General features: G+C 39.9%; 1 protein-coding gene across 7 annotated transcripts in view; it reads left to right on the forward strand.

The window, feature by feature from the left end:
* The window catches only part of KLHL2 (kelch like family member 2), a 173,592-nt gene that overhangs the window by 135,468 nt on the left and 15,696 nt on the right, over positions 1-22,428 (forward strand). For 5 of the 7 annotated variants that reach the window (XM_086346171.1, XM_086346173.1, XM_086346177.1 and 2 more), the window contains 4 exons: positions 5,276-5,385; positions 13,349-13,465; positions 14,670-14,819; positions 20,773-20,890. In XM_086346171.1, the coding sequence (XP_086202297.1) occupies positions 5,276-5,385; positions 13,349-13,465; positions 14,670-14,819; positions 20,773-20,890 (495 nt within the window). The remainder of the gene's footprint in view (positions 1-5,275; positions 5,386-13,348; positions 13,466-14,669; positions 14,820-20,772; positions 20,891-22,428) is intronic. The other 2 variants (XR_015144095.1, XM_086346172.1) reach the window with 2 other exon arrangements.

Raw genomic sequence — 22,428 nt, forward strand, 5'->3', positions numbered from 1 at the left:
TCTAGCATTTCTTTTTGATTTTTTTCTTAGACATTTCCATCTCTCTGTTTACATTACACATCTATTCTTTCATGCTGTCTACTTTATCCAGTAGAGCCCTGAGCATATTTATCATGATAGTGAAAGTTAAAGTGTTAGTCACTCAGTCGTGTCCAACTCTTGAGACTACATGGACTGTAGCTCACCAGGCTCCTCTGTCCATGGAATTGTCCAGGCAAGAATACTAGAGTAGGTTGCCATTTCCTTCTCCAGGTGATCTTCCCAACCCAGGGATAAACCCAGGTCTCTTGAATTACAGGCAGACTCTTTACCATCTGAGCCACCAGGGAAACCCTGAATTTATCATAGTTGTTAAATTGTGTTTTAAGTTCCCAGTTTGATAAATGCAGCATCCCTGCCATATCTGGTTCCGATGCTTGGTCTGTCTCTTCAAGTTGTGTCTTTTGCCTTTTGAAATGCCTCATAATTCTTCTCTTGATAGCCATTTGTGACGTACCCAGTGAACTGCTATAAACAGGCCTTTAGAGATCTGGCAGTGAGATGTGGGGAAAGAACCCTTCTATATATGACTAGAAGGGTTTGTTAGTGAGCTTTTGGCTCTGGACTGAGCTTCACAAGTGTTTCTCTGGTTTCTTTCTCCCTCCTAGGTGGAACTGGTTGGGCAGAGTGGGCTGGAGTTGGGTGTTTCTCTAACTTCAGTCAGTTAGGCTCTGGTTAACTGGATTCTCCTGAGGGCAGATCTTGTTAATGTAACAGATCAGAATGAGCACAGGCCTTAGCAGGCAGCCATTGCTGTTGTCATTATTCCCCACCCTGTTACTAGGCAACAGGTCTTACTCAGCCATTGGTTGGTGCCACCTCACTGCCCCCTCCCCACCCCAAGCAACCAACTGTCCTGCCCAGCTATTGGTCAGCAGCACAGTGGGCCCTGCCCACAAGGAACTGTCAATGAGGGACCATTAGGGAAGCGATTCAGCCAGGTTCAGTGGTGTGGTGGTCATCAGGTGGAGAGTGAGGTAAGAGACAGATTCAGGCCTTCTCCTGGAGGTCCTCTAGCTTACCCAGCCTTGGGCCAACGGGTGAGCAGGTGGGCCCAGGGAGCAACCTGGACACTCTATCCTGCAGGGCTCCAGAGCCCTCACTCAGCCCCTCCACGCCGAGGCCCAGGCCTTGAGGCAGCAGTGAACCCGTCTGTGACCTAATAGCAGTGTCCGTTTGTCTGGGTCACAGTCTGTGAGACCTGGTCTCCCCTACTTGGGCAGCCTGAGGACACTGAGGGCCAGATGGGTTGGATACCCAGCTCCCTCAGGGGTGACAGGTGGGCAGTGTGTGGGGAACCTGGCCCTGAGGAGCTGTAGCTGAGCTCTGCCTCCTCTTAGCCATGATTGTGACCTCGGAGGGTGAAAGTTGTGCTTTGGGACTTTGCTATCATCAGGACAGAGTAACATTATTCTGTTAACAATAAACAAATAACATTCGTTTGGTAGACATTTACAGGAAAATTGTTACCAGACAATGACCTGACCTCAAGAGCAAAGGATCTGACACCAAGAAGTTTGCAACAACTAACTACCCATCCCTCAGTTTTTGCTTTTAAAGGGGCTTGCTAAAAGCTTTCAGTAACTTTGTGGTTCTTAGGGTGTGAGCCACCCATCTCCCTGTATGAATCTGTAATAAACCTTTCTTTGTTCCAAACTCTTAATGTTTTAGTATTGATAGGTGTCTCTGTGCATCAGACACACAGACTTAGCGATTCGGTAACATTAAGAACACAATACATTGGGTATTTCAAAATCGTTTCATTTCTCCTCTCCCTACAGAAGCTACAGGTGGTTCTTGTCTCATATTTACTGTGGAAACGTTTGAGCTTCTGGAGGAAATCTCCCGGTATTGTAGAATCCCCCTGTGACTGGGTCCCCATGGTGTTTTTAATGCTTAAATTTCCACACTGAGATTTTCCTACACTTGCACCAGTTCCCATACGGTTTCCACTTGTGAGTCTCTGCTCCAATCAACTGCACTTCCCTGTATTCTCCTTTTAATGTCTTCAGTCTTGGGGACATGGTTTGCCCTGTGTTTTCTACAAGGGAAGCCAACTATTCATTTTTATGGTATGTTAAAACATGTACTTGAATCTTCCTTAAAAAAACCTTTGAAATAAATTACTAGTAGAATACAATTAATTGTAAAGACCTAGAAAATACCTACAATTCCTGGCAGATTTTTACTTTAGAACATAGGTATCACAATACAGTAGGAGCTGAATTATCGGATCTTTACCATTTACCATGTGCATGTGTGCATGCTCAGTTGTTATCTGACTCTTTGCGATCCCTTTGACTGTATATAGCCCAGCCAGGCTCCTCTGTCCATGGAATTTTCCAGGCAAGAATACTGGAGTGGGTTGCCATTTCTTTTATAGATGCTTATTTATAAGCTATTAAGGTATTTAATTCTCACAGCATTCTTTCTTATGTAAAGTATTTTTATTATCCCCATTTTACAGTTGAGGAAGCCAAGACTTAAAGAAATTACAAAACATGCCCAGGGTTTTACAAGCTAGCACATGGCAGAGCTGGGATTTGAAAACCACATTTCCTTGTGAGTTCACACTTTAAAATGAGAGCTGGGTGTGGAGGAAAGGATACTTTGTAAATGATTATTTATTTATTTACTTTTAAGTTTTTAAGTTACTGGCTGTGTTAATAGTCCTCTCTTCCCCTTTGGAGGAATGAGTATATTTGTGAAATCAAAGAAAGGTGTTTTTTTGTTTGGGTGTTTTTTTTTTTTTTGGTTTTTTAAGAATTGTTAATCTCACTGGTTTCTGGAATGGAGGTGAGGATATAAAATAGTATATAACTTGATCCCCAAATAAGTTGCTTACATAGTATTCAGAGCTATCTATGAACGTAAAAGTGTTCAGTTCAGTTAAGTCGCTCAGTCGTGTCCGACTCTTTGCGACCCCATGAATCGCAGCACGCCAGGCCTCCCTGTCCATCACCAACGCCCGGACTTCACTCAGACTCATGTCCATCGAGTCAGTGATGCCATCCAGCCATCTCATCCTCTGTCGTCCCCTTCTCCTCCTGCCCCCAATCCCTCCCAGCATCAGAGTCTTTTCCAGTGAGTCAGCTCTTCACATGAGGTGGCCAAAGTACTGGAGTTTCAGCTTTAGCATCATTCCCTCCAAAGAAATCCTAGGGCTGATCTCCTTCAGAATGGACTGGTTGGATCTCCTTGCAGTCCAAAGGACAGTCACTCCATTTTATCTGACTCTTTCAACCCCATAGACTATAGCCCACCAGGCTCCTCTGTCCATGGGGTTCTCCAGGCAAGAATACTGCAATGGGTTTCCATGCTCTCCTCCAGGGGATCTTCCCAACCCTGGGATCTAACCTGGGTCCCTTGCATTGCAGTCAGACTCTTTACCATCTGAGTTACCAGGATAGCCCAGAGCTATCTATATCATAAACTAATTCTGTTTTTTTAAATAATGGTCTTATATTCAGACTGATGAACTTTTAAGATGTGTTTGTTTAGTTTAGTCTTTAGTTTTTAAATAAAGCAGCTTCCTCTCCTTACATCATTATGTTCTAAAGCCCTCTGATATTTTACATAATACATTCAAATGTGTAATACATCATGCTGTTCATCTGATTTTACAAAAGGTTTTACAAATTTCAATACTGATAGTCTTATTAACACATAAGGAATAGATGTTTAACTCTAAAATACTCCCTAGTGGCAACAGGACTGGAAAAGATCAGTTTTCATTCCAATCCCAAAGAAAGGCAATGCCAAAGAATGCTCAAACTACTGCACAATTGCACTCATCTCACACGCTAGTAAAGTAATGCTAAAAATTTTCCAAGCCAGGCTTCAGCAATATGTGAAGCATGAACTTGCAGATGTTCAAGCTGGTTTTAGAAAAGGCAGAGGAACCAGAGATCAAATTGCCAACATCCCCTGGATCATGGAAAAAGCAAGAGAGTTCCAGAAAAACGTCTATTTCTGCTTTCTTGATTATGCCAAAGCCTTTGACTGTGTGTATCACAATAAACTGTGGAAAATTCTGAAAGAGATGGGAATACCAGACCACCTGGCCTGCCTCTTGAGAAACCTATATGCAGGTCAGGAAGCAACAGTTAGAACTGGACATGGAACAACAGACTGGTTCCAAATAGGAAAAGGAGTACGTCAAGGCTGTATATTGTCACCCTGCTTATTTAACTTCTATGCAGAGTACATCATGAGAAACGCTGGGCTGGAAGAAACACAATCTGGAATCAAGATTGCCGGGAGAAATATCAATAACCTCAGATATGCAGATGACATCACCCTTATGGGAGAAAGTGAAGAGGAACTCAAAAGCCTCTTGATGAAAGTGAAAGAGGAGAGTCAATACGTTGGCTTAAAGCTCAACATGCAGAAAACGAAGATCATGGCATCTGGTCCCATCACTTCATGAGAAATAGATGGGGAAACAGTAGAAACAGTGTCAGACTTTGTTTTTGGGGGGGCCCCAAAATCACTGCAGATGGTGACTGCAGCCATGAAATTAAAAGACGCTTACTCCTTGGAAGGAAAGTTATGACCAAGCTAGATAGCATATTCAAAAGCAGAGACATTACTTTGCCAACAAAGGTCTGTCTAGTCAAGGCTATGGTTTTTCCAGTGGTCATGTATGGATGTGAGAGTTGGACTGTGAAGAAGGCTGAACGCCGAAGAATTGATGCTTTTAAACTATGATGTTGGAGAAGACTCTTGCCGAGTCCCTTGGACTGCAAGGAGATCCAACCAGTCCATTCTGAAGGAGATCAGCCCTGGGATTTCTTTGGAAGGAATGATGCTAAAGCTGAAACTCCAGTACTTTGGCCACTTTATGCTAAGTGTTGACTTATTGGAAAAGACTCTGATGCTGGGAGGGATTGGGGCAGGAGGAGAAGGGGACGACAGAGGATGAGATGGCTGGATGGCATCACTGACTCGATGGACATGAGTCTGGGTGAACTCCAGGAGTTGGTGATGGACAGGGAGGCCTGGCGTGCTGCAATTCATGGGGTAGCAAAGAAATAGTCCATCTGAGTGTACAGTCAGACAGCCTTCTTGCCCGGGCTGCCACTGAGTTTGTTTGAGTTGTTACTAATTACTAGTTCTCACTTATGAAATGCACTTGGTTTTCTCATTCATAGGTTAGACTAAGAAAAACCTCTTCTTCTCTAAGTAGTTTGAAACTATGATAATAGAATCAATTCTCTTTGTAACCTCCAAACAGAGCAACATTTTGCAGATGTCGTGCTCAGTGAAGAATTTCTCAACCTTGGCATTGAACAAGTGTGCAGCTTGATCTCAAGTGACAAACTTACCATTTCTTCAGAAGAGAAGGTACGTGTATTTTTCTTTTTCTGGTGTACAGTGATATAGTATTTTTCCTTTTTCCTTTTTTTGCTTTGTTTTGTGACAGCCAGTTATCTTTGATCAGAAGTTGAGAAACTCAGTTAGTTGACTTGTTGGTTGTGTAAATGACTGTCTTCTCATTCCATAGGAGCTTCCCTAACTGTTTAGACACTGAAGTTTTGTACTGGACCCCACAGTAAGAGCTTGCACACATTAAACTATCTGAAACAAAGGACATTTTGGGAACTGGATTTCTTCTCACAGCTTAGATAGATACCTGGAATAATTGTGAGCTAAAACATAATATTCTCGAACCAAACTGAATTCATCATCTTATGAGTTGGAAGACACCCAGGTGGCAAAGTTTAACTGGTTCCACACTGAGCTTCTTCCCTTAGACTGGGCCCTGCAGCTTACACAGTATTCTCCCTGCGTTTTCTCCCCCCTCCCCTTACAGAGCCATCTGCAGTTCCTTTGTCTGGCTGTATAGCCTGTCTCTCCAAATTGGAAGTCGCCTCTGTTAGCCACCTGCACCTTTCATATCTGTGGAGAGAGAAGCTTCTCAGTGGCTTTTATTCTTTGGATAGGGTTTATACCTTGTGCAAATCAGGGCACGGAAGTTTATGCACAGGCTGTGTTTGGATGAAGTAAAACTTTAGTTTTTCTTTTATATGCTTTGTTGTATAAACTTTAGTTCTCTTCCTCAAGGATATTCATCCTGCTTGGGGGCAAGACACATTTCTCATAATAGTTACCAAATGAAAAAATACATGAATGTCGTGAAATGTATAATCTTTTAACATCCCAGAAATATAGAGGAAGACACTGCTATTCATGTTTAATAGATGTGTGTTGAGTTTCTACTGTGTACCAGATATTGCTATGGAATTCTGGATATAAGAAGATTGACAACATAAAATTCTTTAGTTATGACCAGCAGAACAACCAGTGAGGTAATACATGATCACAGAATGCTGTATAAGATCCAATAGGAGCATGTAATCATTCCTTGGATAAAGATTGGCATTTAGCATGACTCCAGTGTATGATCTGAGTTTTTTTAAAGTGAGTATGAGTTTTCCAGGGAAATAGGATGGGTGGGAGTGAAAAGGGAAGCCCAGGTAGAGGGAAAAGAATATGCAAATATAAAGAGATGTGAAAGATTGATTGCATTTGGTTGGTTTAGTAAGATTAGAGTTTATAGTGTATCTTTATAGTTTATACTGTAGTGTCTATACCAGAGAAGGCAATGGCACCCCACTCCAGTACTCTTGCCTGGAAAATCCCATGGACGGAGGAGCCTGGTAGGCTGCAGTCCATGGGGTTGCGAAGAGTCGGACACAACTGAGCGACTTCACTTTCACTTTTCACTTTCCTGCATTGAAGAAGGAAATGGCAACCCGCTCCAGTGTTCTTGCCTGGAGAATCCCAGGAATGGGGGAGCCTGGTGAGCTGCCATCTCTGGGGTCACACAGGGTCAGACACGACTGGAGCAACTTAGCAGCAGCATAGTGCACATGCACTATGGAGTTTGTGTGTGTAGGCACAGAGAGTGTGTATGTATGGGCACAGAGTTTGTGTGTGTGTGTGGGCAGAGTGTGTGTATGTGGGCACAGAGAGTGTGCATGTGTAGGCACAGAGTGGTGTGTGTGGGTGTAGACACAGAGAGTGTGTGTGTGTGTGTAGGCACAGATTGTGTGCGTGTATGTGTGTAGGCACAGTGTATGTGTGTGTAGGCACGGAGTGTGTGTGTGTGTGTGTAGACACAGAGAGTGTGTGTGTGTAGGCACGGAATGTGTGTGTGTAGGCACAGAGAGTGTGTGTGTGTGTAGGCACGGAGAGAGTGTGTGTGTGTAGGCACGGAGTGTGTGTATGTGCAGGCACGGAGTGTGTGTGTGTGTGTGTGTGTGTGTGTGTGTGCAGGCACGGAGTGTGAGTGTGTGTAGGTACGGTATGTGTGTGTGTGTGTAGGCCCAGAGTGTGTGTGTGTAGGCACAGTGACTAGAGACAAGATGGGAGATGACATAAAATACTTCCTGAGCCTTGTTAAAGAAAATTGACTTTATCTTGGTGATAAAGAGCATCTGAAGAGTTCTTAGCAGTAGGAGAATGCCATAATACCTACTCTGTAGATATGTCATTGGAGAAGGCAATGGCAACGCACTCCAGTACTCTTGCCTGGAAAATCCCATGGGCAGAGGAGCCTGGTAGGCTGTGCTCCATGGGATCACGAAGAGTCAGACACGACTGAGTGACTTCACTTTCACTTTTCACTTTCATGCATTGGAGAAGGAAATGGCAACCCACTCCAGTGTTCTTGCCTGGAGAATCCCAGGGAGAGGGGAGCCTGGTGGGCTGCCATCTATGAGGTCGCACAGAGTCGGACACGACTGAAGCGACTTAGCGGCAAACATGTCATGGATACTATTCTGGTTTTCTACTACTATATAACAACCTCACCGATCATTTTCTTAGGCTCACAATCTGCGAACAGAATTCATCCAGGGCACATGGGGACAGTTTGTCTCTGCTCTACAGGGCCTGGGGCTTCAGCTGGGTTGTCTTGACAGGTGGCATGGTTCTAACTGGAGCCACATTCCTGAGGCTTCAGTCCCTTTGCACATGGCATCTTATGTGTCTGGAACACCCAGGATAGTTTCTTCACTCACTTGTCTGGCTCTTGGGCCGATTGTTGGCTGGTATTGTTCTACCCACTTATTCTTTGTAACTGGCTTGGATCTCTCATGGCATCTCACCACCAGTAATCAGACTTCTTACATGACATCTGGCTTCCCCTCAAAGGAGCATTTCAAGACACCAGAACAAATATGACTCCATAATACTGCCTCCACAACCTTCCCTGTTGGTTTCTCGGGGCCAACTTAGATTCCTGTGTGTGAGGTTACTATATAAGGTACGGATACTAGAGAAATGCTTTTACTAGGGACCATTTTTAGAGACTAACTCTAAAATGGTGATATACATAATAGATCAGAAGTTGGGTGAGGATCAGATGGGAGGATGCTGAAGTTACCAGTGTGCAGTAAGATCTGTTTGGTGTAGGGTGGCAGAAAGAGAGGTGGAGAAGAGAGAACAGAACCAAGAAATAGCAGATAAAATTGGCAAGACCCTCTTAATCTCTAGCATCTGGCACATAAAGGTACTTGTGGACTGAATGAATTGAAGAAGCATGTTAATTATAGTGTAGATTATTTTTAGTGTCTTGCTCTATACTTGCAGTACAATAACCTAATTTTTGCTCTCCAGTTATTCATTTACATATCATCAAACATTTTCTATAACCCTTTAAAGATTATTGGGTTATATTCTCATCAATCTGGAAGGAAATTATGTGGTTAAATACCATCTTCTTAATAGCTCATTAACTTTTTCATAGGTATATGTTTAATGTCATTATTTAGATTTTTAAAATTTTAAATATCACATTTAATACATTCTACTATTATGATGAAAGAAAGTTAATCTGTTCTGCAGATTATTTAGAAGTATGTGGTCCAGCATTTTGCAAACCCAGAAGAAAACCAAAAATGCTAAGAGCAGATGATTGTTATTACAGGTATCACTTTGCTTTATTATTTTGGGTGCTTTATTCAAAAGGGACTTTAGATTTTAATCTAGTAGAAGCAAGTTCAGTTTGGAAAGGTTGTCAACAATGAATTAGGTCATATATCTTCAAATTATCACCTCTGTTACTGAAGTTCAAGAAGATTAGATAATGTACTTGGTGAGTTCAGTTCAGTTGCTCAGTCATGTCCAACTCTTCGCGACCCCATTAATTGCAGCACGCCAGGCCTCCCTGTCCATCACCAAATCCCGGAGTTCACCCAGACTCACATCCATCGAATCAGTGATGCCATCCAGCCATCTCATCCTCTGTCGTCCCCTTCTCCTCCTGCCCCCAATCCCTCCCAGCATCATAGTCTTTTCCAATGAATCCTCTTCGCATGAGGTGGCCAAAGTACTGGAGTTTCAACTTCAGCATCATTCCTTCCAAAGAAATCCCAGGGGTGATCTCCTTCAGAATGGACTGGTTGGATCTCTTTGCAGTCCAAGGGACTCTCAAGAGTCTTCTCCAACACCACAGTTCAAAAGCATCAATTCTTCGGCGCTCAGCTTTCTTCACAGTCCAACTCTCACATCCATACATGACCACAGGAAAAACCATAGCCTTGACTAGATGGACCTTGGTTGGCAAAGTAATGTCTCTGCTTTTGAATATGCTATCTAGCTTGGTCATAACTTTCCTTCCAAGGAGTAAGCGTCTTTTAATTTCATGGCTGCAGTCACCATCTGCAGTGATTTTGGAGCCCAGAAAAATAAAGTCTGACACTGTTTACACTGTTTCCCCATCTATTTCCCATGAAATGATGGGACCGGATTCCATGATCTTTGTTTTCTGAATGTTGAGCTTTAAGTCAACTTTTTTGCTCTCCTCTTACACTTTCCTCAAGAGGCTCTTTAGTTCCTCTTCACTTTCTGCCATAAGGGTGGTGTCATCTGCATATCTGAGGTTATTGATATTTCTCCTGGCAATCTTGATTTCATATTGTGTTTCTTCCAGCCCAGCGTTTCTCATGATATACTCTGCATAGAAGTTAAATAAGCAGGGTGACAATATACAGCCTTGACGTACTCCTTTTCCTATTTGGAACCAGTCTGTTGTTCCATGTCCAGTTCTAACTGTTGCTTCCTGACCTGCATACAAATTTCTCAAGAGGCAGATCAGGTGGTCTGGCATTCCCATCTCTTTCAGAATTTTCCACAGTTTCTTGTTATCCACACAGTCAAAGGCTTTGGCATAGTCAATAAAGCAGAAATAGATGTTTTTCTTGAACTCTCTTTTTTCCATGATCCAGCGGATGTTGGCAATTTGGTCTCTGGTTCCTCTGCCTTTTCTAAAACCAGCTTGAACATCTGGAAGTTCACAGTTCACATATTGCTGAAGCTTGGCTTGGAGAATTTTGAGCATTACTTTACTAGCGTGTGAGATGAGTGCAATTGTGCAGTAGTTTGAGCATTCTTTGGCATTGCCTTTCTTTGGGACTGGAATGAAAACTGACCTTTTCCAGTCCTGTGGCCACTGCTGAGTTTTCCAAATTTGCTGACATATTGAGTGCAACACTTTCACAGAATCATCTTTCAGGATTTGAAAGAGCTCAACTGGAATTCCATCACCTCCACTAGCTTTGTTTGTAGTGATGCTTTCTAAGGCCCACTTGACTTCACATTCCAGGATGTCTGGCTCTAGGTCAGTGATCACACCATCGTGATTATCTGGGTTGTGAAGATCTTTTTTGTATAGTTCTTCTGTGTATTCTTGGCATCTCTTCTTAATATCTTCTGCTTCTGTTAGGTCCATACCATTTCTGTCCTTTATCTAGCCCATCTTTGCACAAAATGTTCCCTTGGTATCTCTAATCTTCTTGAAGAGATCTCTAGTCTCTCCCATTCTTTTGTTTTTTTCCTTTCCTTTTTTGTTGTTTTCCTCTGTTTCTTTGCATTGATTGCTGAAGAAGGCTTTCTTATCTCGTCTTGCTATTCTTTGGAACTCTGCATTCAGATGCTTAAATCTTTCCTTTGCTCCTTTGCTTTTCACTTCTCTTCTTTTCATAGCTATTTGTAAGGCCTCCCCAGGCAGCCATTTTGCTTTTTTGCATTTCTTTTCCATGGCGATGGTCTTGATCCCTGTCTCCTGTACGATGTCACGAACCTCATTCCATAGTTCATCAGGCACTCTATCTACCCAGCAAAAAGTACTCACTAAATATGTAAAAGTACTAAGCATAGTTATTAAAGTACATACTTAATTAAAAGTAGATCTATCATATGATCCAGCTGTCCCACTTCTGAGTATATATCCAAAGGAAATGAAAACAGTCTTGGAATATCTACATTCCCCTTTGCCTGTAGCATTTTTTACTATAACCAAGATTTGGAAACAACCTGAATGTCCATCAGTGGTGAAAGGTTGTTGTTGAATCATGCAAGACGCTGGGATTCTTGGCCACTGGAGGAGAAGAATTCAATCTGGGGCCAGAGACGAGGCTTGATTGCTCAGAGCTTTTGTGTAATAAAGTTTTTTATTAAAGTATAAAGGAGATAGGGAAAGCTTCTGACATAGGCATCACAAGGGGGCAGAAAGAGTACCCCCCAGCTAGTCTTCAGTTGGATGTTATATAGTCACTAGCAGTCTGTTAATGAAAGAAAGGAATGTCTTAAAACTCAGCATGGCACCAGGCCCCTCACCCATAAGATGTATTTTGGGATAATCTTGGCACCAAATGTTTCATCCTGGGCCATAAAATGATTAATTTGAATCTTGAAGAAGGGCAGATCACCATACAAATAGTTTCATTTATATAGATTAGGGAAACAACATCTGAGTATAACATACTGGTTTGTCAAGTAAGTTCTGAGCCAACAGGCGGAACCAACTTGAAGACAGAGTTTGGGGGTAAATGCATAGTACATTAGCATGCTGCTGCTGCTGCATCACTTCAGTCATGTCCGATTCTGTGTGACCCCATAGACGTCAGCCCACCAGGCTCTCCTGCCCCTGGGATTCTCCAGGCAAGAACAGTGGAGTGGGTTGCCATTTCCTTCTCCAATGCATGAAAGTGAAAATGTGAAAGTGAAGTCACTCAGTCGTGTCCGACTCTTCGCGACCCCATGGACTGCAGCCTACCAGGCTCCTCCATCCATGGGATTTTCCAGGCAAGAGTACTGGAGTGGGGTGCCATTGCCATAGCTTAAGACAAACATTTCCATAAGTAAAAGGCATTGGTTATTTCTAGGTTTGAGAATAGTTAACTTCAGGTGAAACCAGGTATCATTATGGCAACACAGTATTTTAAGAGAAACCTCCTTTTAAATTTGTATAGAGAAGGAAAAAATATTGCTAGTTTGTTTCCTCCTGCTGCTTAAGAGAGATAAAAATGTCTGACACTTGCAGGCTATTTCCTTAGTTTGGAGACCCCTGGCCTTCCTGCCTTTTACCCTCTCAGTGGCTGCATGGATAGAGTGGTGCTAGAGTGAAAAAGCTGGCTTAAAACTCAGCATTCATAAAACTAAAATCATGGCATCCATTCCCATCATTTCATGGGAAATAGATGGGGAAGAAGTGAAAACAGGGACATTTCATTTTCTTGGGCTCCAAAATCACTGCAGACAGTGACTGCAACCATGAAATTAAAAGATGCTTGCTTCTTGGAAGGAAAGCTATGATAAACCTAGACAGCATATTAAAAAGCAGAGACATTATTTTGTTAACAAAGGTCCATCTAGTCAAGGCTATGGTTTTTCCAGTAGTCATGTATGGATGTGAGAGTTGGACCATAGAAAAGCTGAGCACTGAGGAAATGATACTTTCTAATTGTGGTGTTGGGGAAGACTTGAGAGTCCCTTGGAGAGCAAGGAGATCAAACCATTCTATCCTAAAGGAAATCAACCCTGAATATTCATTGGAAAGACTGATGCTGAAGCACCAGTATTTTGGCCATCCACCTGATATGAAGCACCAGCTGACTGGGAAAGATCCTGATACTGGGAAAGATTGAAGGCAGGAGAAGAAGGGGATGACAGAGAATGAGATGGTTGGATGGCATCACTGACTCAATGGACATGAGTTTGAGCAAAGTTTAACAGGTTCCACACTGAGCCTCTTCCTCTAGACTGGCCCCTGCAGCTTACACTTGGGGAGACGGCGAAGGACAGGGAGGCCTGGCGTGCTGCAGTCCATGGGGTCACAAAGAGTTGGGCACAACTGAGTAACTGAACAGCAAAAGCATAGTCATGATTTGAAAAACTTCAACCATTGATAAAACTTGGATGTCTTAGCAAGAGTGTTATATAAAATGTAATCTCCTTATATTTTATTCAGATACCTTGGTACATAACTCATTACTTTTCTGTCCTTCATATTCTCTGCAAGGTATTTGAAGCAGTAATAGCTTGGGTGAATCATGACAAGGATGTAAGGCAAGAATTTATGGCTCGGCTGATGGAACATGTACGGTTACCTTTGCTTCCTCGGGAATATTTAGTTCAGGTAAAAGTATTTGCATAACACATAAGTATGCACTAGCACCATGTCCCTGGGGCAACAGTGTGTAGATTCTCGTTACACAGTGGCAACCGGGCATAGGGCAGTAAATATACCTGATGTCCTTGGCAACTGCTACCTCTTGGGCTACTTCCTGGTCTTAAAGTTTGCTTCTCCCCAGTATCTGGTTTGCATAAGCAAGTACTGGAGCTTGTGGAAGCATTGTCTGTGGTGATGTGAGTACATGCAGAAACCACATCTGTAGTTATGTGTCATTTCTGCATCTCTTTTGCCTTCCTTCTAATAGCCTCCTCTAATTAGTGAATGGAATGGAATAGAATGGAATTCTAAGCTGAAGAAAACCAGGTTATTTGAAACAAATAGCAATAAATGGATCTTTAGTAGTCTCTGAAAAATTTTAAATTTACTGTTTTATTATTAGCATTCCTTTATACTAGGGTCATTTCAACATTTTAATTTATAATTGAAGCCATCCAGTGAAACTTTTTTTTTAATTATTTGTTTTTAACTGGAGGATAATTGCTTTACAGTGTTGTGTTAGTTTCTGCCATTTATCAATATGAAGAAACATTTCTTTATTAGCATTAGATCTGAACATTTTAGAATTGTTTGAAGCTTGTTTACTTGTTGTCATATGTGTAATCACTGGTACTCTGCCTTTAAGAAAACGAACAGAAAAAAAAAAAAAAAACAAGAAACCTATCCTGCACTTGAGGATAGGGATAGGAGGGACAAGATTTATTTGTGGTATAGGTACATTGTTATAAAGTATTTTGAATCCCTTTACTGGATTTTTTTTTTTCAAGTTTTAAAAGGTTGTCTTTATAATATTACGTCCCCTGCTTGAAGGACTCATTATCTCAATTTTCTAATTTTTCTTACTGTTTGGCCTAAACTATTTCTTAATTTGGCTTAAAGATAACAAATAGATGAACATAGTACTACTAAAGATTATTCTATAACTGACATTGAAGTATATGATTTTCATTGCAGTTCTTCTTTATTATTTATATATTTTTCTCTGTAGACCAGATAGTCAAGCATTTTTTTAGTGATATTTATAAACTTGCCTCTGAAACTTTTAGATTGAATCAGAAGATAGTTATTCTTTTTTCTTATTCTTGTTTCTTTGTCATTTTATCATGAATTAGCTATCCCCTCATAGGGTGAGTCTGATTTCTTCTTTCAGAGGGTTGAGGAAGAAGCACTAGTGAAGAATAGCAGTGCTTGCAAAGATTACCTCATTGAAGCTATGAAGTACCATCTGCTACCAACAGAGCAGCGTATATTAATGAAGAGCATCCGGACCCGATTGAGGACACCCATGAACCTTCCCAAAGTAGGATCTGCTGTTCTTATCTGTTACTATCTCATCTGAAAGGCCCATAATGAGGCTCTTAATTTATTTTACTCATCTGAATTTCCATGTATCCAGGAATTCATTGTAGTGTATGTAATTCAACTTCTTTTTTGATTTTGTCTGTGGAGGGTGGGTGTTGTTTGACTCATTTAATCTTTACAAACCACATGATACTGCTCTTCTGGAACAGAGGCCACTGGTATTTATCCCTTCTGAGTTTCTTCAGCTCTAGTTAACAGCAGAGAAGATAATCAGAGTATGTAGATCTAAAGATTTCTTTGTAAGCTACATATTTGGGTGATAAGTGAAAACTGAGTAGTTTCACAGAATTGCTTACAACTAAGGATGCTAGCTTGTTCCTTTTGTTGCCTCCTATTGTCTGTTGTGTACAAATAGTACACAGTTTGATGGTTCACTCACACATCATACATAGCCATTTCAGTGTAGATTTCCCAGATGTCTTCCCAGATCTCCAGTGTTCCTAAATTTCCTATGTGAAAGTTTGTATTCTACCTTTATCTTTTTAGTTGAAGCCATTCATTTCTTACTGATTAAATTTTCTTTACAAATAACCCCTCATTTCTGTCTTTCTGTTTGCAGTTTCTTCTGCTCTGTGTGCATCTTTATAGTACTAGGAGGCCAGCACTTTAAGCACCATTTTGTGTATGGTTGATCAAAATGATCCATACATAATATAATACTTTTATTTATGTATTGATTTCTAGCTCTCGTGTGTTTGGGGGCAATGATGGATTAAGAAATTATAATTAATCTGTTGTCTACTGTTTTCTTACATCATCTTTAGTTGTTTTTATATTTCCATTAAATTATATCTTTTATATTCTTTCACTTTAATACTTTTATTTAGTATTTTTTCAAAGTTTTTTTTTTTTTTGAGCCTACATTTTAATTGCTTCAAATTCATATTAGTAGTGTTTTTCTGTTTTGCCCAGTGTTAAGAGTTCTCAATTTAGAATTGACTATATTTTACCAGTGCTACTCCCTCCTTTTTTCTAAATTATTAGTTAATATTTTAATTTAAAATGGACTTCAGTACTCTTCCTGGTGATTCCTCATTAGAAATACCCACTTAGCAATATAGTCCATTTATAGTGTCAGTCCATATTATTGTGTTTATTATCTAAACCAAAACAAGTAATTTGGCAAATAGCATCTGATGAGATCTAGGATCATATAGATTCAAATTTAGCATGTTTTTTTTTTAATGTCCCTCTGTGTGTTACTCATTTTCATAGGCTCCTAGAAATTTGAATGCTTTTCTCAAAATATTCTAAAGTTTTAGTGAAAATTATTGTCACTTAAAAGATATTTACAAGGCACTCACTTCCTACCCTATTTTGAAAATTGGTATTTGCCGTTTTTAAATTTTCTGATCTCTCCTCAGTTCTCCAAGATTTTTCAAAAATAATTGTAAGTGGCTCAGTAAGTACATTAGCTAGTTCCCTTAATACCTTAGTATGCATGCCATCTGGGTCTGCTGATTTTATAAGTGTTTACATTTTCCAAATACCTTTTACCTCCTTTTATAAGAAGTCATCTCTATTAAGTCTTCATTACTTCATATCTGTCCATATTGTTTGGCGTCAGTTTTTGTTCTTACCAAAAAATACAGATTTATAAAAGCCATCTATAGCCTTAGCCCATTTGAATGATTATTTCTTTTATGCTGGTCTTTGTAACTTCCTTCTAAAAGGTTTGTCTTATCTTTAATACTTTTTAAACATTGCATATTTTTAAAAGGTCTCTTCTTAACCTGTATATTCCCTTAGCTGGCATCTTTAGCTTTGCTGTCTTTAGCTATGCCTTAACCTTTAGAGTGAAAACTAATTCTCTTCTAATTTCTGTAATAAGCATGCTACTTTTAAAAACATTCTAAAGAGTTCTTGGTGAAATCCTGTCAATTATTTTCTCTTTTGTGATCATCTGTTCAGTTGACACGGTCTCTGGGCTCTTCTCTGCCAATGGGTTTGGATGGCCCTCCCAACTGTATTAAACTTCGGATTTCTCAGTTCTTTAGCTTTGATTTCATGGTGGGTATGCCAATCCATGAAGGTTCTCTTCTGCTCTCTCAGGGTGACTGGAGAGTAGGGCGGCACACCTGACAGGTAGCAGGGAGATATACTGCTGCTGGTTTTGTATTTGCATAGTCTCTCCTGAAAGTTTATTTATCTGCACATAGTTTTGAAAAGTGCTTCTACTGGATGCTTTTACAATAGCACTGTTTGTCATTTTAGAGGGTCTATATTCAAGATTAATTCTAACTAGATAGTTAAGAACGAGGCAACATGATTAACAGTAATGACGCACTTTATTATAATCACAATAAGACACATCAGACAAAATGTGGTAGCAGTCCTGGAATAACAGATAATATTTCTACTATGACAGTGACTTATTAGTCTCTGATTCTGTGGACTCATACTTATTTGCATAAGATAAATCTTTTTATAACTCAGACATTAGTTTTGTATCTTCAGTAAACTATCTTGGGGTTGTGTAAGGCACTCATGGATTTGGACAGTATAATGAAAAACTGTGTATGTTTTGCTACTATATGTTATTGTTTAGTTCAGTCTCTCAGTTGTGTCTGATTCTTTGTTACTCCATGGACTGCAGCACGCCAGGCCTCCCTGTCCATCACCAACTCCCGGAGTTTACTCAAGCTCATGTCCATTGAGTCGGTGATGACATCTAACCATCTCATCCTCTGTCGTCCCCTTCTCCTCCTGCCTTCAATTTTTCACAGCATCAGGGTCTTTTCAGATGAGTCAGTTCTTCGCATCAGGTGGCCAAAGTATTGGAGTTTCAGCTTCAGCATCAGTCCTTCCAGTGAATATTCAGGACTGCTTTCCTTTAGGATGGACTGGTTGGATCGCTGTGCAGTCCAAGGGACTCTCAAGAGTTTTCTCCAACACCACATTTCAAAAACATCAATTCTTTGGTGCTCAGGTTTCTTTATAGTCCAACTCTCACATCCATATATGACCACTGGAAAAACCATAGCCTTGACGAGACGGACCTTTGTTGGCAAAGTCTCTGCTTCTTAATATGCTGTCGAGGTTGGTCATAACTTTTCTTCCAAGGAGCAAGCGTCTTTTAATTTCATGGCTGTGGTCAGTATCTGCATTGATTTTGGAGCCCCCCAAAATAAGTCTGTCACTGTTTCCACTGTTTGTCAGTAGTTGTGTTGTGTGGGCTTAGTTGCTTCTTAGCGTATGGGACTTTAGTTCCCTGACCAGGGATCAAACCCACATCCCCTGGATTGCAATGAAGATTCTTAACCACTGGACGACAAGGCTTAACAATAACCACTAGACCACCAGGGTTAACTATAACACCACATGTTATTGTTAGCTTCTTTTTTTATTTGGAATCTGTATTTTTGTAAATGCTATCATGTTATTTCTATTTTTCCTTATTTTACCCAGGATATCTAAATTTGATATTTCAGGAGGCAATTTAAACTAAACTAATATTTAATAGGTGAAGAAAATGAAAGAACAAAGTTTAATTGATCTACATTTCAGAATGCTCACTTGATTTTGTATAACTAACTCCCTACTTCTTACCTTCCTTAAATATGTCATATTTAACTTTTCCATACACATGTCTTCATAGTTTTCAATTCCTTTATATTAGCATAATAAGTCGGAGTAGGCAATGGCACCCCACTCCAGTACTCTTGCCTGGAAAATCCTATGGACGGAGGAGCCTGGTAGGCTGCAGTCCATGGGGTCGCTGAGGGTCGGACACGACTGAGCGACTTCACTTTCACTTTTCAGTTTCATGCATTGGAGAAGGAAATGGCAACCCACTCCAGTGTTCTTGCCTGGAGAATCTCAGGGACGGGGGAGCCTGATGGGCTGCTATCTATGGGGTCGCACAGAGTCGGACACGACTGAAGTGACTTAGCAGCAGCAGCATAAGTATGGTGTTTCTCATGTGAAACCAGCTGTCTCTTAAAAACAATTGGGATGTCAGAGTCATGACACATTTTTGTTGGTAGTGGCACTGTCTCTTGATCTCATACAAATATCCCTGCTCTTGTCTTCCCATTATACATTCTTCCTTTCCTGGTTATCTCTGATTTTTGGAGTTCCAAATCCTCAACCCATTTTACTTCTCTTGGGCGAGTAAAGGACAGATATTACTACCTTTCTCTGTAATCAGTAGCACATTTTCCCTTCCCATTTTGATCTACAAGAAGTGAAATGTTGCATGGAAATCATAAGATTCATAGTTGCAAATCATGAAATCTATTCAACTATTATGTTTCTCAAGGATTTTTTGAAAAGTATTCCCTTTAGAGATTTTTTTTTAACTGATCTTCATCAGATGTTAACCAAGCCTCTTCTAACTATTGTGTAACTGCTGGGCAGAGTTTAAAAGTTTAAGCACAGATAGATCTTCTATAGATGCCTAGATACAGGATTGATCTTACTGTCTGTTGCACCTCTGTGATTTCACAACTTCTCCCCCTCCTCTTTTTCCTTTAAGAATAGTAAGGAAGGGTAATGCAGATTTTCTTCATTAATTCTGCCTTTTATTTATTTGCATTCAACACTAGGGGAATGACAGGTCTGAAAAATCTTATATATTTGTGCTGTATCCGATCTTCTTTTTAAGACCTTTAAAATTCTTTCTCCTTTCCTGTAAATTACTAGAATAAGCTTCTTTTTGGAAATAGGACTTACTTTGATTTCTGTGTACCCATCTTTTCTATAGTTTTAAGTACAAGTAGACCATTGCTCAGTCAAGGTGCAAACTTCCCCTTTTTGTGTCTATGAAACATTCCATCTTCTGTTTGAGTTTGTGTTTCTTTTGAACATTCTTTTTCCTGTGCTTATCTAACTTTCTGCTTGAAATGTCCCTGCCGTTCTTTACAGTGTTCTAATTGTGACATCATTAACTTTTACATTCTTCTGAATTGACAAAGAGTACTCAGTGTGCTCATTTATGTTCATTAAAAGACAAACACATTGATTGCTAAGTCCCATCTATCTCTAAAGGTTCTCCCCGCTCCAGGAAGTTTTTACTAAATTATGGCTACATTTCTGATCAGGAATAGCAGTTAATGTCTATAATCATATATAATTGCATATTATTCTTGAACTACTTTAGAATCTTGTCTCCCTAGTGAAATCTATAAGCTCTTAGGGATAGAGACCATGTCTTATATTTCTTATGTAGAACACCTTAGCACAGTTCTGATTAAACACAGATGATAGACACTTAATGAATAGTTGGTGAATTGAGTTGAACTCACTTATTCTCTGCTCATTCATTTGTTATGATTTCTAGTATCTCCATTATCTGGCCTCTTGTTTGTTTTATTTGTGGGACATCCATGGAGATCTCTTTACTTGATATCTAGGAATCTGTACTCTCTCGTGAATTTAAATTTAATTAGTGCTCCTTTTCAGTAGTTTTTTTTTCTTCTTTTTCCATCTTTCTTTTAATACCATACTGTCCTCTTCACCTCATCTACCCACTAACATAAATTTCACTTTTGTCTGCTCTCCTAGGTTGTGGAGATCTAATCCCTAGTCATTACAAAGCTGGGATCTAGTTTTTAGCAAGCCCTATGACATACTGCAGCCTTGCCAGTGCTGATTGCCTGCTGTTTTTGGCTTAAATACTGCTTTTGCTTGAAGGATCAGAAACTTATTTTAGTTTCTGATATCCTTATTTTTGACTAAATGTGCTAGAAAATAGAATTGTAGTTCTAACATATGTGTGCCCCCTTGGTGATGTTTATTAAATGTTTATTAGGTGGTTGTTTTCCCCCAGCTCACCCTACCATCTTCATCCTAATACTCTCCATGTCATTGTCTTTGTGTCAGTAAGACATTTTAAATCCCTGAGTATGCAGTAGTTATTTGTTCAAGTGCTTATACTTCTGCCCTTCCAGTTAATGGTGGTGGTTGGGGGCCAAGCACCAAAGGCTATTCGAAGTGTGGAATGCTATGACTTCAAAGAAGAGAGATGGCACCAAGTAGCAGAATTGCCTTCTAGGAGATGTAGGGCAGGTAAGCATGATGCATTGTGATCATTTCCCTATTGCTGGGTCATTGGGAGTTTCCTCTCAGGTCTTATCTTACTAACTAGAAGAATCTTTATTGGAAAAACTTTGATTAAAATAGCTATGTGATTAAACAGTGATTCAGGAGCCTCATACAACTCACAAGACATTGATGAAGTTAGCAGCTTCTTTCTTTAATTTACATATTTTTCTGATTCTAACGTAAGGTGGAGTAGCTAACAATTTGCTGGATATTTTCCTAGTTACCTTTATTGAAGTATTGAGAAGCAGTTCTTTAGCTTGGGACACTTATTGCTAAGAAATTCCTAACTTAGCTATAAGCCACAGTTGCTTTCTTCCAGGCTTCTGCTTTTCAAGCATTTGTTGAAATGGACCTTAGTTTAGCCAAAACTGCAATCAGAAAAAGACGTTTGCAGTTTCTAAGAATTCTTTCTGAGACTCAAACCTGGATCTGTAAATTCATGTCTCTAATAGCAAAATGAGTTGTAAGCGTAACAGAACATTTCTATTGTGGTAGTCCTTTAACAGTACATCCTGGAGCTTGTTATATAAGATGATAGATTTAACTCATTCCTTTATAGCTGTCTAGTATGTGGGAGGAGGGGTTCTGGATGTAGTATAATTTTTACTAGTTTTTAATTGAACCTTAAAATTGTTTTTAATCTTTATGAACAGTGCTGCGATTCCTTATACATATATCATTATGTATGTGTGCTAATAGATTTAAGTTGGATAAAACTCTAGAAATGGAATAGTTATTAAAAGGGTATCTTAAGATATGCTAATTATTACTTCCACTAACAGTAAATATGAAGGTACTAATTTCCCTACATACCCTATGAAAGTGAAAGTCACTCAGTCGTGTCCAACTCTTTGCAACTCCATGGACTATATATAGTCCATGGAATTCTCCAGGCTTCCGAACCCAGGGATTGAACCCAAATCTCCCACATTGCAGGTGGATTCTTTACCAGCTGAGCCACAAGGGAAGCCCAAGAATACTAGAGTGGGTAGCCTATCCCTTCTCCAGGGGATCTTCCCAATCCACAAATCAAAATGGGGTCTCCTGCATTTCAGGTGGATTCTCTACCAACTGAGCTATCAGGGGAGCCCCTGTAGCACCTTATAATTAAATGTTTGAGTTTTGCAAGCTGGTAGGTGAAAAATTCTTTCACATCTAGTTTGTACTTCTATTTTGAGGAAAGTTAAACATCTTTCTAAATGGTCAGTTCGTGGTTTCATGATTTTTGCCATTGTTTTATTATTGATTTGATATGTTAAGGAGAATGGCCCTTTTTTCCTGTCAGTTGTGGTGTGAATATTTATTTGTATTAATCTTTTGACTTTATTTGCATTATTTTTGTGTTATTTTTGCCATGTAACACTATTACTTTCTATGTGTTCCTGTACCATTAGACTTTTGTCCTTGTACTTATGGATTTCTTTCTTGTATAGAAAAGTCTTACTTAAAAATTATTTGTGTGTATAATTCATAGTATTAATATATTATATAGCTGTGATAGT

This window comes from Bos grunniens, chromosome 17 (assembly GCF_055505025.1).
Source record: "Bos grunniens cultivar Pamir isolate PY7600 chromosome 17, Bosgru_T2T1.0, whole genome shotgun sequence".
Classification (NCBI taxonomy): Eukaryota; Metazoa; Chordata; class Mammalia; order Artiodactyla; family Bovidae; genus Bos; species Bos grunniens.